At 47.6% G+C, this 17,145-nt stretch overlaps 3 protein-coding genes across 3 annotated transcripts; 2 read left to right on the top strand and 1 right to left on the bottom strand.

Annotated features, from left to right (window-relative positions):
- Window positions 1-273: 273 nt before the first annotated feature.
- LOC6590214 (zinc finger protein 239) lies at window positions 274-1,485 on the bottom strand. Its single transcript, XM_002016034.2, has 3 exons — window positions 1,375-1,485; window positions 757-1,316; window positions 274-701 (listed from the first exon to the last, which is right to left on the bottom strand). The coding sequence occupies exons 1-3, from the start codon at window positions 1,441-1,443 to the stop codon at window positions 494-496; spliced, it is 837 nt and encodes a 278-aa protein (XP_002016070.1). The 5' UTR covers window positions 1,444-1,485; the 3' UTR covers window positions 274-493.
- A 444-nt stretch (window positions 1,486-1,929) lies between these two features.
- Window positions 1,930-4,124, top strand: LOC6590213 (stress-activated map kinase-interacting protein 1). The gene is made up of 2 exons (XM_002016033.2): window positions 1,930-2,253; window positions 2,394-4,124. Exons 1-2 carry the CDS (start codon window positions 1,969-1,971, stop codon window positions 3,843-3,845), a joined length of 1,737 nt encoding a protein of 578 aa, XP_002016069.1. The 5' UTR covers window positions 1,930-1,968; the 3' UTR covers window positions 3,846-4,124.
- Window positions 4,125-10,189: 6,065 nt separating this feature from the next.
- On the top strand, window positions 10,190-13,956 carry LOC6590212. Its single transcript, XM_002016032.2, has one exon. It carries the CDS (start codon window positions 10,939-10,941, stop codon window positions 13,534-13,536), a length of 2,598 nt encoding a protein of 865 aa, XP_002016068.1. The 5' UTR covers window positions 10,190-10,938; the 3' UTR covers window positions 13,537-13,956.
- The last annotated feature ends 3,189 nt before the right edge of the window (window positions 13,957-17,145 follow it).

Below are 17,145 nucleotides of genomic sequence, written 5' to 3'. Positions count from 1 at the left end.
AATGTTTGCCAGGGAGGAGAATTTTACAGCTGCAGTAAATGTTCCATTAAAGCGACATATTACGCACTGCAAATGTTCGGAACTTACGCACGAGCGATTCCGTTTAATGATGTGACAATGAAATTCAGCAAAAATCATATGGGCCATAAAATCACACATAAACCGTGTAGTTAAGGGCTTTTAGAGCTACTAAAGCCTTAGCAGCCATCATCCATTATCCCCATACAATGTAAACAGAAATCGGGCTGATTAAGCAGACAAAAACTGATAATATACTCATATATTAAGTATATTTACTGCATTTATTGCTGTATTTCAGTGGAGAACTAGGTTGGGTTGGCCTGCATATGGTATATAGTATGAATAATTCATGCAATGGTTTTTACAATTTTCCAGACGCGTTTTCATTGCTATTTGTATGTGTAGGTGTAGGTGTAGCTCTGTGTGTTGTTGTTTGTGTAATTATGTCCGTGTGTCTAACATTATCGCAACTCTAATGTGTAGTCTCGATTATGATCTCGTGCGTGTCCAGGTCGGGCACCGCAAACTTCATGGGCAAATAGTCATCGGGATGCATGTGGGACATTTGATTGACCTCTAGTGCGGCCCGCTCATTATCCTCATTGCATTTGCTCTCGTGCTTCTCGTAGTCAATGAACGTATCGAAAATAGCTCGACAAACCATGCACTCAAAGAAACTCCTGAAAGAGGGAAATACATTAGTACTTGGGAGTAGGATGGTCGTAGATTCCTTACGGTTTCTGCTCCGCTTCGAGACGTTCCCTCGCCAGGGCCGCCGCCGCTTGAATCGACGCGGGCACATCGACGTCCACGCCCTCCTTGATGTGCGACTGAAGGTGACGCTTGAAGTTTGAGAGCTGGGTGAACCCCTTTTCACAGTAATTGCACTGGTAGGGTTTGGCGTTGAGGTGTCCGAGCTTGTGCTTCTTGAGGTTCACGAGCTGGGAGAAGTAGCGCCCACACCGCTGACAGCGGAACGGCTTCTCACCGGTGTGTGTCATTTTATGGCGCTTCATGTTGCTCTGCTGCGTGAAGGACTTGTTGCAGAAGTTGCACGTGAACGGCCGCTCGCCACTGTGGACCGCGAAGTGGCGCTGAAGGTTGACTGCCTGGGCGAACGCCTTCGAGCATATGTTGCAGACAAACGGCCGCACGTCGTTGTGCACCTTCATATGGCGATCCAGGTTGCCCGAGTTGCAAAAACTCTTTGCACAAAGCTTGCATTCATAGGTAGTTTTGTTGTGATTATGAACCTCCTGGCGGTGAAGGGTCTGGTCGCGTTTGCTCTTGAACGTCTGTAGTAAGAAATCGTTCGGGAGTTTAGGAAATATACCGATTCATGAAGATACTTACGCGGTCGCAACGCTTGCAGCTAAACTGATTGACCGCAGTCTCGTCGAATTCAACCTCGATGCCCGCCATTTTAACCCTTGCTACAACATTGAGGCGATGCAGTTATGTGTACTGAAAAAGTTGAGCATACTGTAATTGCAGTCTGTGCATGAGAACATCGCGAAAACTTACTTTGAAACTAAATTCTGAAATTGTCTAATTTTCGCGTCTGGAAAAAGTCATATGGTGGGCAAGAGTGTGACCACAGCAGCCGAAGAAAATACCGAAAAAATACCACGCCACTTTTCACTGCGATATACATACTAAATACTCTTTTGGAACGAAATCGTATGTTACTGGACAACTTGTAATGGTTATCTAATGCATAGACAATTCAGATTTTACATCTAGTTCATTGCGAAATTTTTAATTATATATGACTACTTTGCATTGCAAATTGTTTAAGTATAGTGTGGTAGCCGTGACTGCGCTATATAAAAATACCTGCGATAAGTCACTGGTTCACAGTTTGTGGGACGCGCTAGTGTATTTTGCTCGATGCAGATAAATAGAAATAAAAGTAATTTACAAAAATAAAACCATTTGTCTTCAAACATGGCCACCTACTCAAACCAGCATTGGCTGCTGTCCCACATACGCAACTCCTTCATCTCAACCGACGACACCGGGATGTGCGAGACCGTGATGCTGAGCGATGACATGCCAAAGCATTATTTGAGAAAATTCAACTCTTCGGCTGGGGTGGAATCTCACAGGCGGAGACCGTTGAAGCCGCCGCTGGCCAGTGCACTACCGGACAGAAATACACGGCATCCGGATGCGCCAATGCAGGAAGTGGACTTTATGTGCTACCCCGGACTGGACCTGAGCGATGATGAGGTAATATCAAAGAATCCAGCGATTGGAGCAGACTACGGGGCGTGTGAAATTTGTTTTCGTCTAGATCGGCTTTCGACTGGCCTTAACTAACGAACCTAACTATGCACCTATTTTTAATTAATTAATGAATTTCTATTTAGGAGGACATGTCGACACACTCGTTCGACATTCAGATGTACCCCGAGGTGGGGGCGCATCGTTTTCGGTCCAACACTGCCCAAAAGCTGGAGAAACTGGACATTGCCAAGAGGAGGGCGGCGCGCATCAAGAGCATTAACTACAACGAGGAAGTGCAGCCGCCCGACGACAAAGATTTCTTCAAGCGCAAGGAAATACCAAATATCAAGCCAACCATCCCAAAGGAGAAAAAGGCGAACGATGATGAGCTGTCCGACGAAGGGGTGCAGAGCATGTTGACGGAACAACTGGCGAAGAGCCCCAAGCAGACGCAAAACAAGTTCATCGAGTTCGCCCGCTTCGATGGCACCTCTCAGGTGGGCATGCAGACGAAGCGCATCAATGTCTATCTAAACATGCTGCCAGAGCCAGACCGAAACTATCCCCTAAAGGTCTGCGTGCTCTCCACTGCCAAGATCCAGGAGGTTATTGGTTTCGTCTGCTATAAGACCTCCCTGCAGTATCCAGATGTGCCACTGAAATCGTTGCAGCACTATGGCCTCTACATGACCGAGGACAACGACGACATGGAAGACTTCCCGCCTCTAGACAATCGCGAGCCTTGCTCAAAGTTTGGATTTTCGCACCTGACTCTGGCAGAGCGGCGTCCCTTGGCGCCCGTCACCAGGGTGGACTACCCCGGACAGCTGGGCAACAAATCGATGACCTCCGAGGATGATAAGGCCACTTTGGCCGATGCAGCGTTAAGGGCTCTGAAGAATATCACGTTAAACGGAGGAGCAGCCGATCCAGGTGGAGGAGCAGTCGGAGGCGGTGAGGGAGATGGAGACGTCGACGACAGTCCGCATGACAATGTCAAGGAGTACGAGAAGCGCCTGCTCAATCACAACGATATGCTGGAGGCACCCATGCATCGCAGCTTCCGCCTAAACATCATCGACAAGCGTTTCTTCAAGTCCGACGTCACGTTGGGCATCTCCGGCGAGAGGATCGAGATCGACCAGTATAAGAATGCCAAGTTCTGGCCGCAGAAAAAGCCCGTTTCCACGCCCATCGATTTGGTGGCTCATTGCGAGATTGTGGAGAGGCGTCACCTGAAGGCTCTGCTTCGTATCTGGCTAAAGTCAAATTCCTCCTCTTCCTCCCTGCCTTCCGGCTGCACCTCGGCGCCCATCAATGCCAGCGTGACCACGCTAAACACGGGCACGGGCAGCAGCAGTGCCGGGATCGCCCACTCCCCAAGCAGTCCGGGAAACTCTTTCGGCTTCTTCATGACCAGCAATATTCGATTTAAGCACTACGACTTCGACACTGACACCCACACAGCCGAGCAGATCAACAGCAAGCTCAACTGCATCCTGGAGATGCGGTCCAGTGAGCTGCGGCGGGAGTTCCTGCAGCAGCGTGAGCGCAAACAGGAGCGGCAGCAGGTGAAAAAGCAGCTAAAGTTGTAGTATTTATTCCTGTGGCGGTGTCTCCTGCGAGAAAAGCTGCTCGTGTGCCTAGCAAGCGGGCCTCTCTATTCGCCAGAGCCACCGCCTCCTCCTTCGACTAAGCCTAAATCCTACGCCTAAGCCTCCGCCTCCGCCTGCGCCTACCGTTCGATAAGTTGTATTATGTAGTTGCTAACTAAAGATTGTGTTACACATGTTTAAAATAGCCTGTAAGTATTTATTGAACACACTTAACTACGAAAGCCCGATCCTGAATATAAACCCACGCATTAAAGTTCATTCCACGTGTGTTTACTGTCGATCCGATCTCCAAGTCAGAGACGCGGTGCAGCGCCAGCTTCCGCCTCGACTGCTTCCAGCGACTGCAGCGCGATTTCCATGCGGCTTACTAGTGTTTTGTGCTTCCGATTTGCTCGCTCCCTCGCTCTGACATTGCAATGGCCCGCAATCAAAGTGCAATTAATCTAGCAGCCGCCCCAGACGGGCACGGGCCTAACGGTAGTCTGTATTATTGCATATTGTTCATTTTCTAAAGTTTATTTTTAGTTTTGCAATGTCAGCGCGATCGCTGTGTGTGGGTTGGGGTTGGGCGCCTGTGTTCCCCTGTTAATAGATTTTCAGCGTTCTGCTGTAGCTGTGAAAATTGATCAACTGCCGTTAGATGATTGCCATAGATATATGTATTTACCAGTCGCATACTATTATATCGGTTGTTCCATCATAATGATTCGTTCTAAGGCCAAGGTTGTCAGCACAAAATCACGCCAAAAAGTCGCGACTAGCGCGCGACAATTGAGGTCATGTGGATGATGATGATGATGCCGCTCGGTGCTGGCGTGACCATATCGAGGCAGTGAACAGCACTCAATTTATGGTTAATGATTCACGGGAGCTGCTATTCCCAGAGGAAGTCGGAAAGGTGAAATGCAAGTTTCGCAAATGAGACAGGGCTCGGCATCGCTCATACGCCCAAAAACATTTCAAATATGTCTGAATGACTAACAATCGGTCAAGATCTTAAATTCTTGATAAGTAATAAAAGAAAACGCCTATTCCCAGGCCACATACAATGTCTGTAGTGTCTTGTCCAGGCTCCACTTCTCCAGTTCTCCACTTCTCCAGTTGGAGTCAAATGATTTATGCCTATCGCGCACAGCCTTGGCTGAAACTCAGGCCCATTCTTTCCACAGACAAATTTGAATATCTCATGCAATTTGTCAAATACATGGCGCGAGTTCAATGATATTTCCACACCCCTCTCACACTTCCACATTGAATTTATTATCGGCAAGTGCGTTGAGAGCGACAAATTGCCTTCAGAGTGCGGCTTTTCTTGGTTCTCAGTGTGGGCTTTGAGAACATTTCACGCAATGAAGCATAATCGCCAGCTCATTTGCCTAATGGCATGCACCAGACCCAGACCCAGACCCAGACACGACTTGTTCCGTTCGGTCTGTGTGTGGTTACAAGGATGCAACGGCCACTGCAACTACAACTGCGACTTCAGCTAATTGAAAGTCAATAAGTGCACTATGTATAGGCGGCAGCAACCTTGACATTGAAACCGAATGACAAACGTTGGCGAAAAGTTCACTCGATATGAAAGTTGCCAGGCATTTTCCAGGTGCAGGGGGCCATAATGCGGTGGGCGGGGCCAGAGACCGACCTGGCACGCACTGCGAAAAACACTACAACGAAATGTGAAAAAAGTGAGCGGACCTCGTTGTCAATTTATCAATTGCATAAAATAATAGGCCTAGGCGCATAATTTAATGTCGCGTTGTTTGTTTGCCATATTCTGAAGGCCACCGCCGCTGTACATATGCTGTACGATATTCATATTCATATAGATATATTCAGTGAAATATATATGCAGATTAATCACGATGCAGCTAGAAGAAATCGCTGGACAGAGGCAGCCACAAACTGAGTCACGCAACCGGAGCCTGATCCAGAGCCAGACCAGGGCATTGGCATTACTTTGATTATCGTACTCAAAGATAACCATACTAACTTCCAATTATAAATATTTTTGAGCAGTGCCATAACCAACCTTAACGTTTCGATCAGATTTATGTGTTGTTTACTCAACATTTTCAGTGTCGAATGTCTGGAAACTCTGCTTCCGTTTTCATTATGAAATGCGGGGAGAATTTTAATGGCTTAATGTTCGTGGGATCAGAATCTGAGCAATAATTGAGCCACTGATAGAGATTAATAGCATATTGTCTAACGGGAACTCGCATGCATTGAATACTGTTGAGAATTGTTGGAATAATTCTCCAATTTCATAGATCAGAGCTCCCTTTCTGTTGCCAACAGATTTGTTGCAGGGGCAATAAACGTTGGGTTAACTTTAACCGCGTGCCGTACATTATGATCATGTCGGTTATTTCATTATGGCCATAACATTTTGCACATACCATAGACCAACCCACACGGAGACAGGCGTTGCCCATGCCCGGCCCTGCCCCAATGCGTTGCACGCACCACAGACTCGACTCTGTGGTCGGCGGCGACTCCAGCTGACTGGAGGCATTCACAAAACGTTTGCGGCACCAAAATGCAATTTTAATTGCACAACAATTTCGGATTTGGATTCGGGGCTGAAAAGTGCGAGGCCCAGGCTTGTTCTCTCGAGCCTGAGACATTTGTAACCCAATTCTGTCGCTCGAGAAGGGGAAATCGCACTTCGCACTCGCACTAGCACCACCACTAGCACTCTACGATTTCCATTTTGAACGATGGAGTTTAATTAAAAGCGTGCGGTGGAATGGAATGAAAACTATATAAAATATGTAACGCCAATTGTGGAGGTCGTCAACTGACCACCGCCTGGACGCAACCTGTTACATCTGAGAATCGCGATGCCGATGCCGATGGCCGGCGGCGGTGTTGTCTTCCTGCCCCAAAACCCGAAAAGCCCAAAACTAAAATTGTGCAGCATCGGCATCAGCCGCTGCCAAGGTTGCCCCCGTCGCACTGTCTGTGGAGGCTTCCCTAATGAAGTGCCGAAACCTGGGCTCGTTGCAGGCACTTGACTTCACTCGATTCGGACTCGGAACTGGTTTCGCACCACAATCTCAAGTGGATGCCACCGGGTCAGTGCTGCCTGGCCCTATATACAGGTGGTGGTGATTGCAACTTGCAGACAAACGAGGATCGTGCATCCGAAGGTTGCAATGCCCTTGCCCTGAACCTGTTTTCCCGAACGAAATAAAAAAAGGTTCTGAGTTATGCAATCCAGGTGCGTGCGCGTGCGCGAGAGCTGGTATTCCTTCTCGTGACCCACTTTTGGCAGGCATAAATCGATTGAGCGGGGCACAGCTTAAGGATCATAATTCATTAAATTCACTTGCATAATATCCGTAATTTATGCAGCATCCACAACAGCTTCAACTGTGAAACATTGAACTTGAGGTGAGGTGAGGCTGCTGATTGCCAATTGTCTGGCTGCCTAGTGTCATGCAATCTAATGAGCTGGAGAGTTGATTCATGCAACGTGATTGAAATTGATGAAAACAGGGAGTTCGGGAGATGCAAAATGAAATAAAATATATTAAAATTGCTTTAAAGTCAGAGCAGTCAAATAGCAATTAGACTTTTGCCCAGCTTCTTTCCCGCCCCCACGCAATCGATCTCCAAACACTTCAAATTTCAGTGGAAACCTTTGCGTAGGCTCAACATCCAAAAACGCGTGCAAAATGTCAACCGAAGGACAAACTTCTGCTAACAACAATTGCTAATGTACGCCGATCACTAGCAGATCGGCTATACCATGCCAAACCATACCATACCGTAGCTATAGTTGTGGATCGATGGCCCTGAACGCGCATACAACTTCGTCTCGGGCTCGTGTCGAAAAAAGTGCAAAAAGTAAGTAAAGTAAACGCTAAATAAAGGCAAATAAATGCGTGAACAAAGCAAACAAGCAACAATGCAGCATAAGGCTTAAAAATTGGCTTTTAGAGGCAATTTGGAGTCAGCCTGATTACGCGCCCCCGCCTTCACCTGCACCCTCCGTTGACCTACCTCAATGTGTATCTCCACTTCCTGGATTAACTCGAGCTCTGGCAAACAATCAAAAGCTCTATTAATCTATCTCAGATGGACACGCCTCTCGCTTGGAGGCTGCCGAACGGCAGAAAGAAACATAATCATATTTTTATTTTTATTAAATAAATCATTTGCCATTTCTGTTGTGCTACCAGCAGCAACAGCAGCAAACAAACAATAAGAAATCAAAGTTATTATTGTGGCTTTGTGTGCCAGTGTGTCTGTGTCTCTTACCGCAAGGTTGCAAGTCTTGGTCTTAGGTTTTTGTTGCTTTTTCCGCAACATAATTTACTTGTTGGCAAATCAAATTGTTGGGGGAGACCACGACCAGTGTCAGTGCCACTGCCACTGCCACTCCAACCGAAATGAAATGCTTGTCGTCAATTGGCAAATTAATGAACATTCGATGGCCATTTGACCTTACATTAAGTATACGCCTCCTGGCCTGGCCGGCACTTGCAGTAGCAGCCGCCGCAGCCGCATCGGCACTATGGACGGTTTACCTCATAATTGGATTGCAAACGGCTGTTGCGCCTCCTTGCATTCTTGTTGAATTTTATCAGTTCAGTTTTCGTTGTTAAGTAAACACCAGATACTCGTAGCATGGGGACCAGCGGGGCTGATGCAATAAAAAGACGACAGTGCCACAGAATGTTTCATAAAAGTGGGGTCCGGTCTGCTAAAAGGATTAGATTTCCATATGCATGAACTCGATGATATAATGGTTGAAATCATGCCCCCACAGCAAAGCAAAAGCCGAGAGAACACAGTCGTGCACTTGAACTTGCACTTGACATGCAAATTGCCGAGCAGAGACCAGCCGCTGCACTCGTAGAATAAATGAGATGCGAGTCTCGAATGCTGCAGTGCCACTAACTATTTGGGGAGGACACCCCTAACAGATTAAGTGGTTCTAGGCGGAACTGGCCGGACCGGCAGCGCCCCTGCCATTGATTGATTGCCTCTCCTCCACTGGACACTCTGCCTCGAGTGTCTAACCCTCAAGCGTGCCATTTCCTTCCTGCTTCCCCTATAGATACGGGTGAGTAGAGTGCTGCTGGACCTGGACCCGAATGTAAGCTTGCATGTTGCATAGTAAGTGTGCAATTGTGTGTGCTTGCAACGAGGTCACTGCGATGTCGCGACAGCAGCAACAAAATCACTGCTATCAACATTTACTATTGCTAAACGAAAAGCACTTTCCCAATTTTCGCAAAATGCGAACGATCAATGCAAATCGGAAGTGCCTCGAATTGTGTACCCATGTGTGTGTCTCTGAGTGTGTGTGTGTGGGACAGAGAACACTTTATAAGAAATAAAATTCATAAAAAATCGGGCAACAACAAAAAGCTGACAAATGCATTGAGCAAATGCGATTGTCGCACCGCTTGTTGTTGCTTTTGTTATTGTCGGTGTTTGTTGCCTTTTGTTGTTGTTCTTGTTGTTGGCAACGCAACAAGTTTCGTGTGTGTTGCCAATAAGTTGTCGCTGTCGACGACGCCTGCGCCTCTGCTGACTTCTCTCTCTCTCTCCCAGGCGGCTGTCTGTTTGCTTGAGATACGCTTGCCGAGGGTACAATGATATGGAGCAGATGTTTGTCAAGCAGATAAGGATAGATTTCCGACCCCATAGTGTGTACAGAGATCATACATAATTTGTGATATATTAATCAGAATTAGAGGACGTGTCGAAATGGCCATCAAAATATATTCATTAATTTGCCAATGGTGGGGCAGTGGTCATAGTTCCTCCCACAAGGGAACATGGAAAGGATCGGTTGAAAAATACATTAAATTTGTATATACAAAGTGGGCCAAAAATAATAAAATATATGTTTCATATAGCTGACATTGGTCGTTTTGTCAGTCTTTGTGCCAAAAAACTTAAATTTTTCTGATGAACCAGCCGATTGGCCTGTGTGTTTTGATAGCTTTAAGAAAATCAATTGAAATCGATAAATGCATCGATCTGCTAGGGTATCAAAAGCTTCGGCCCCCAATTGTTGTTGCTGTTGCTATCGTGCGTACTTGGACTCTCAATAACGCTGCTCGGCGTCGCCGTCACCGTCACCGTCACCGTCGCCGTCTCCCTCTCATATGGTTGTTGCCGCTGCCCGCTGCCACTGCGGCGGCCGCTGTAAGCCCCAACACACGAAAAAAGCATGAACAAAAATCGAGACGAAAGCAGAGGGTATTTAACCGACCTCAAATCAATTTGCAATTTCAGTCGATCTCCGCGTTGCAGCGTTGCATGAACTCAATCAAACTCTCGTGCGAAACAGAAAGTTGAACGCAAAAATTATAAACTGTTTTCGGTGAATACCTTACGGAAATAATTAGTGAGGAAACGGGCAACAACAACAACAAAAACAGTAACAACAATTACAAAATCTAAAACAAGACAAATATCCTAAATAAAACGGAACGGGAAAAATTTCCCAAAACGCATTCGAAATTGTAAATTGAACTTTTATTGAACAACATTGGCAATTGGTGTCAAGCGCGGCCTAGAAAAAGAAATAAAATGAAATAAAACTCCCCGAATATACAAATTCCGAGCACGTTGCAGACAACATTACGCAAACAACAACTAAAGCAACAGAAGCAACAGCGACAACATTTGAACAGCTGACTTTCGTTCAATGAACGGCTAGTTAAAGAGGCAAAAGTTACACAAATGCAGACAAAGCTCCCCGCTTCCATTTCCATTCCCATTCCAATTTGACTTTTCAATGTAAGTGCATCTCGAGGGAGAGGAGAGCTTTTCCAACTGAACTTGAAAGTGAAAGTGAAAGAGAGAAAGAGAAGCAGCTGCGGCGAGAGATATAGCACGATCAAGAGAGAGACTTGAACGAAGCGCTTAGAGTTTAGAGCGGCGATTAGAGAGTAAGAGACTGGCAGCAGAAGCTTGCTACCGGAATAAGAGAGTCGAAAAAGAAAGACAGCAGAAGCTGCCGAATAAGAGAGTAGCAGTCGCAGTAGCTTTTGCTGGAGTGCCAACGACATCTCAGAGCATCAGCCAAGGTCATTCGATCAACATGAGCAATCCCCAGGAGACCGAGCACGCGTACGCGGTGAAGGCGCCCCATGCCGGCGAGGAGGGGCACATTTTCGTTGTAAGTCCCGTGCCAGCATCAGCGCCAATGCCAGCACCAATTCCATTGCCAGCTGTTCCCATTCTGACAGCTGTGCCCGTGATGAGGCCCCGCGATCCGCCAGCCGAGGTGAGGCGGAGGGATGACGAAGATGAACAACCTTGCTGCAGCTCCCAGGCGATAGTGCCACTCTCCTCATCGCTGCCTTCGAAGCTGCTGCGTTTCCACGCCAAACGTTCGGCCCAGGCGCTGCTACGCCAGATGGAATCGCTGGACTCCCAGCTGGGCAGCAGTGGGGGAAGTTTTTCGGAGGACACCTCGCCCAGTGCCCCGCCAATGTCGCCGCCAAACGGCGACCAACTGCTCGTGGATGTGGGCATGGGCTCCTCCATTGGTGACTCCGAGGAATCGGAGGAGGACGATGAGCTGAAGCCCCTGGCTGTAGACAACCACATCATGCACGAGGTGGATCTGTCCGAGCGGCAAACAACACCTCCGGCCGTTCTCAGCGAGGCTAATCTCGAGAAGTTCCGCAAGCACCAGATGGACAACATCTACCTCCATCCGAACTTTACCATGGACACTTCTCCGCCACCCGCTGTGGCCCCCGCCAACTCCCCCGTGCCAGAGCCTCGCAGGGAGCACCGCTCGTTTCTCTCCATGAAGAAGGACAAGGAGGTGGAGGAGAGAGTGGTGGAGAAGGTAATGGAGCCGGTGGAGGCGACATCTCAACTGCCCAACGAAATTGACAACATGGATCCTTCTCTTATTCCGAGCGAGGAGTTGGCCGCAGAGATCACCGACGCCGTGGAGTTCTACTTCTCCAACGAGAGCATCCTCAAGGATGCCTTCCTGCTGAAGCACGTGAGGCGCAACAAGGAGGGATACGTGAGCCTGAAACTGGTTTCTAGCTTTAAGCGTGTCCGCCAGCTGACCCGCGAATGGAAGACCGTTGGGGATGCTGTGCGTCGCAAGTCCAGGAAGATCGAGCTGAACGACCAGGGAACAAAGGTGCGACGCATCGACGCTCTGCCCAGCTTCGACGAGACGATGCCCTCGCGCACCATCGTGGCCTGCGATCTGCCTATGGACAAGCTAACAATCGAAAAGGTCTCCGATTTGTTCTCCAGATGCGGCGAGATCGCCCTGATCCGCATCCTCAAGCCAGGGATGGCCATACCTGTGGATGTGCGTCAGTTCATGAACAAGTATCCGGAGCTGCAGCAGAAGGAGTGCGCACTGGTGGAGTATCTAGAGTCCTCCTCCGCCCGCGACGCTCGCCACCTGAGCGGTCCCTTCCAGGTCTACGAAATGGTGGCCCCCAAGAAGAAGACGGGCAAGAAGGCGGCTGTCATCCAGGTCGCCGCACCCGTGGCCCGCATGGTGGAGAACTACCGCTACTACAACGATGCCAGCTACGAAAGGTCCCGCGGCGGCAGCTTCTCCGGCCACGAGACCGTGCCAGACCTGCGATTCAAGCTCAAGCGCAACAACTCGGATTTCCAGCAGAGTTTCTACCAGGCGGCAGCCCCACACTTCCACGGCGGCCACGGAAATCCCTATCAGCACTACCAGCCCAGGGGCAGCATCGGGAACCAGGAGAGCGCTCCGGCTGGTTTTTTCTCCTATGCACCCAGACGGTACAGCAATACGTCGACCATCTCAGCCAACACGGCGGCTGCCTTGGGCGATGCCTTGCCCTCGCCCTCTGCTGTCGTCGGACCACCCAGTGTCAGTAACCCGGTGTCCAGCATGAGCAGCCTGCAGCGCCGCCTGTCCAACTGCTCGGATCAGAACTACAGCGCGGAGGCGAATGCCCCACTGTCCCGCAGGACCAGCAACTGTTCGGAGACGGGTGCTCCTCAGCGGCGGGACTCCAACTGCTCGGACAGCTGTCCCTGCTCGAGGAGAGTCTCGGACTTCGGACAGGCGGACACGGCATACCGCAAGACCTCCGTCTGTTCGAATGGCAGCTGCCAGGGCAACAGCGGGGAGCGTCGCTTCTCAAACGGATCTATGCAGTTCGAGCGCACCTTCTCGAACGCCAGCGAGAACAATGGGTTCTATCGTCGTCCCTCCAACGACTTCAACCTAGAGCGCGAGCCGATCCCCACCGATCAGATGGTGGGTGGAGGAGGAGGCGGCTACCAGGTGTGGCCCCGCCGCTACTCAAACAATTTCCAGCAGCTGAGCAACAAGCTGGCGGCCTACGACAATGCTCAGTACATTGGAGGACGTCGCATATCCACGGACTCTGGCTACGATCGCCGCTACTCCTTTGGATCGGAGTTTGAGGGATCGCCACGGTCTCGCACTGGCAGCTTCCTGAGCAATTACAAACATGGGGGTGTCGATGTATACGACGGCCAACCGCGATCTCGCACTGGCAGTTTTCTGGACGGATCACCACGCTCCAGGTCCGGATCCTTTGCACAGCGGGCTGCTGAGAGCCTCGTCCGCACTCCCATAGGTCCGGATGGGAGCAAGGGGTTCGGACAGCGGGCTAGAAAGTTCGGCCAGGACGTGTCCCCCGTTAACTAGAACACACGGCTGAGTGGGGGGAATTGTTGATTACTTTTAGTGGGAACTCTTTGTCTACTACTCGTACTCGTACTAGATTGTGAAATTAATGGCTGTACACTGTGATGCTGTCCACCCTGTAATATGTATGTACTATATATCCCACTCACACGATCCGATTCCGTTCCGTTCCGTTCCGAACCACGCCCCCAGTCCATAGCCCAACTTAGGATAGTAATCGAATTTGTAGTTCATAAGTTTACCTTCAAAGTTCATGGGGTCTTGGGGTAGTTAATGTGGAGTTCTCTTGCTCAAGATCAAATCTATAATCCATATATATCATTCTTCTACGCAACGCTGCCAATACTTTAAGATCAGAGGAACGATTCTTGGTTATTATAAGGGTTCTTAATGCATTACTAAGTTGAGTTGATAGCTAGTAGGTTCTATAAATTATATTTTATATCAATCGTTATGTTTTCACAAACTATTTTATAACCTGTTGACTACTTATATAGGAAGATAAATACACCATTAGATACATATTTCCTAATGGGTTGACACACTTTATGGCCAATCTATATAAAGATTTACTAGTGTTTTTTATCGTTAATAAAAAAAACTTAATTAGCTTAGATGTAGGATAGTGGAATAACGAGTGGCTGCCATAAAAAACAGTTCTAGAAATGTGGCCATAATACGGATGTTGGAGTTGGAGAAAGGTTCGCAAAATTAACTTGATTAGAGTCTCAGGTCCATAGATTAATCATTCGTTGGGCAAGAGGAACTACAGCTCCACATTTTCCACCAACCCCCACTAAATCTTTTATTTGTTTTCCAATTCAATATTTTTCTTCAGCTGTAGCTATAGTTAGACTAATGATTATCTATATGTGTATCTACTAGGCTTAGTCTTGATTGTCCTCTCGCATGGAGCCGGAGGAAACAGCAAAACGGATTATTACAGGAGAGAATAAAAATATTTTTCATTTTTAGCTTTTAATTTTGATTTCTTACAGAAGCATTGCAATAAATTATACTCGTATTATATGTGTGTTAACCATAAATAAATATATTTGAACAAAAACATCGCTTTTTTCGCCCCGGTGATCGTATGGGCATTATTATTAAGTCCATTGTTACAATAATGAACTTGAAATGGAGCTTAGCCAGCAATTTGCTGTCTTTTTGCCAAATCATATACCGAACCGAACCGAACCGAATCTAGCGCAATCGAAGGCAGCCCCCAAACTGAAAGCGAAATTGAAATTCGCGCCACTCGAGAACCGAAGGTAACTAGGCCAACGAAAACGAAATAGCCACACAATATACTGGTACTCGTACAGCAGATCTCAACCAGACTGCCTTGCCTGTGAAAGCAACAATTTGAATTATATTGAATAATATTCGTAATTTCTGATTTTTTGCCCGAAAAATTTGTCTTCATACAAGTGACATGAGCGAGCGAGCGCCGCAAAAAGCGTGACGCATGCGCCCCCAACTCGGATCCGAACTCGCCCGCGGTTCATAATTGTTCATAAAGCGGCCGTTAGCATTGTTACTGCCTCTGCTGCTGCCGCTGGAGCCGTTTTTCGAGTACCCATACCCATACTCATATTCGTACTCGTACTCATACTCACACTCGTATCTTAATCGTTGCCGTGCGTGCGATTTGTGTGTGTATTTTTTTTGCGGTTCCAAGGTATTTGTTGTTCAATTTTCAGTTCATTTTTTGCTTCATTTTTCGATTTATTAAACAATTTCCATAGGTATACTCGTGTACGATATATGCGATTTTTGCACACACGCATCGGGCAGTGCCGCCCACTCCCACTCTCCGGGCCAAGAAGAAACCCGTTTGGAAGCCTGGCCAGCGGCAGTGGCTGCCTGCATGCCTGAACTAATTGTCGCACAATTTTTCACCGCGTGGGCCAGAAGCAGGCCAGCCCCAATATTAGATCCCATCGTGCCACGGATGCATGGTTGCCGGTGGGCAACGGGAAGCGTGTTGTGCGTACCGCTTGCATAACATCCACAGCCACAGCCACATCCATAGCCAGCCAAATTGGGAGAGTAATCACAGAGCACGGGTTCATGTGATCTGATGATTAAACTTCCTGCCAGGAGGCTGCTAAATTCCCTTTTAAATTTATGCTAATTAAATGTACTGAAACAGGAACCGAAAACAGGAAAACTGAAAGTTAAATGAGAAACCAGTCGGGTTATTTTCCAGAACAACTTAGTGGCAAGGGTTCATCCAGATCTTGATGGACCTGTGGGGGTTCGGCTAAAAATAAATGATGTAAATTATAAAAAACGAGTCGGGCATGGCATCCATTTTGTTGGTGGGGAGTTGGAGACTCCCCACCGATGACATAATCTGATGTGTATTGAACTGACATTTGCTGGCTCGATTCTCGACTCTCAACTTTCGTTCCATTTGGAGACGATGCCGATGCTGCCTGACCTTAGCCAGGTCTACACTTTTGGCAAGATATTGCATCCTTGAGGTGGCTAAAAATGTCTCAAAGCCTTCAATGCCGGCCTCTGTGGCAGATCGGTGGCAGTGCGTACAACGTGCCGAGTGGCAAGTGGTGCCTGCCTCAACCTTGGCCGTCATTTGCCGGTGGCATTAAGAAATTTAACCACATTACACGGCCACACTGCGTATACTCGATGGGGCTTTACTTCCGGCAGTCGCATGCGCTCCTCCGCTCATCTCTTGTCTGCTCTGCTCTGTGCGATGTAGCGCCAAGTCATCTTCAAGTTCAGGACAAACTGATACAATATTTATTTATAAATAAAAGCAACCTTAGTTTCAGTCTCAATTAAGCGTTTTGTACTTGAAGTGCGCGTAGAAATTTCCGCACAACATTATTAACATTGCCAGTCATGTCGTCAGTCATCATTTCTGTTCGGCTCGGTTCGCATTGATATAATATTGTAATGCCAAAATGAATGAGGTGTGCGGTGCGGCAGCTGTGCGTACTTTTATTTTTCAGTCTCAATTGCACAAACATCGCGACGATCGATGCTGACCTCAACACGTTCGTTCTCACTACGCAATTGGCTAACTAAAACAAATACGAGTCCACTAAAATAATCACAAAACGAAATTACAATTCTATTCTTTGTACATGAGGCGAAAGCAAATTATAATTCTGAGAATCAAGCCATAAAAATGATATTCGGGAATATCCCGAAATCGACTGCGTCTCTAGAATTGTTTTTTGCAAAAGTATGCCGCAGTAGTGGATGAATCAGTACTGACCTAGCCCAACCGACAGATTGGGTACCTGTCGGTACCACATTCTAGAACAATACATACGATGGATGGACACCTAATGACCAAATATTAGGGATGCTGAATGTTATATGTATTGATATATGGATGGATATGGGATTGGATTGGCAGTTAATTGGCATAATGCAACATTATGTGCTTGTACGATTGTCTGAAATTGCATGTATTTTTAATAGGGATCTACTTGTCTTATGCGGAATGATTCGGAGCTCTCACCTTTTGAATGCTCTGGATGACCATAGAGATTTGTGATGTATCTGAAAGATTTGCCGCACAGATTGCACTGGTGTAGCTTTGCTGACGAGCTTTTCGAATGGCTGTCAGTA

This window comes from Drosophila persimilis, unplaced genomic scaffold (genome assembly GCF_003286085.1).
Source record: "Drosophila persimilis strain 14011-0111.01,24,50 unplaced genomic scaffold, DperRS2 tig00000002-arrow-pilon, whole genome shotgun sequence".
Classification (NCBI taxonomy): Eukaryota; Metazoa; Arthropoda; class Insecta; order Diptera; family Drosophilidae; genus Drosophila; species Drosophila persimilis.
Note: the sequence above shows the minus strand (reverse complement) of the source record. Positions and strands in the feature narration are given on the sequence as shown.

What these genes read in the sequence shown, in the direction of transcription:
- LOC6590212 (XM_002016032.2), top strand. Translation starts at nt 10,939, where the DNA reads ATGAGCAATCCCCAGGAGACCGAGCACGCGTACGCGGTGAAGGCGCCC.
- LOC6590213 (XM_002016033.2), top strand. Translation starts at nt 1,969, where the DNA reads ATGGCCACCTACTCAAACCAGCATTGGCTGCTGTCCCACATACGCAAC. An exon ending in TGGACCTGAGCGATGATGAG is followed by an intron (nt 2,254 to 2,393) that starts GTAATATCAAAG and finishes ATTTCTATTTAG; the next exon opens with GAGGACATGTCGACACACTC.
- LOC6590214 (XM_002016034.2), bottom strand. Translation starts at nt 1,443, where the DNA reads ATGGCGGGCATCGAGGTTGAATTCGACGAGACTGCGGTCAATCAGTTT. An exon ending in GCTGCAAGCGTTGCGACCGC is followed by an intron (nt 1,317 to 1,374) that starts GTAAGTATCTTC and finishes TTCTTACTACAG; the next exon opens with ACGTTCAAGAGCAAACGCGA. An exon ending in CTCGAAGCGGAGCAGAAACC is followed by an intron (nt 702 to 756) that starts GTAAGGAATCTA and finishes TCCCTCTTTCAG; the next exon opens with GAGTTTCTTTGAGTGCATGG.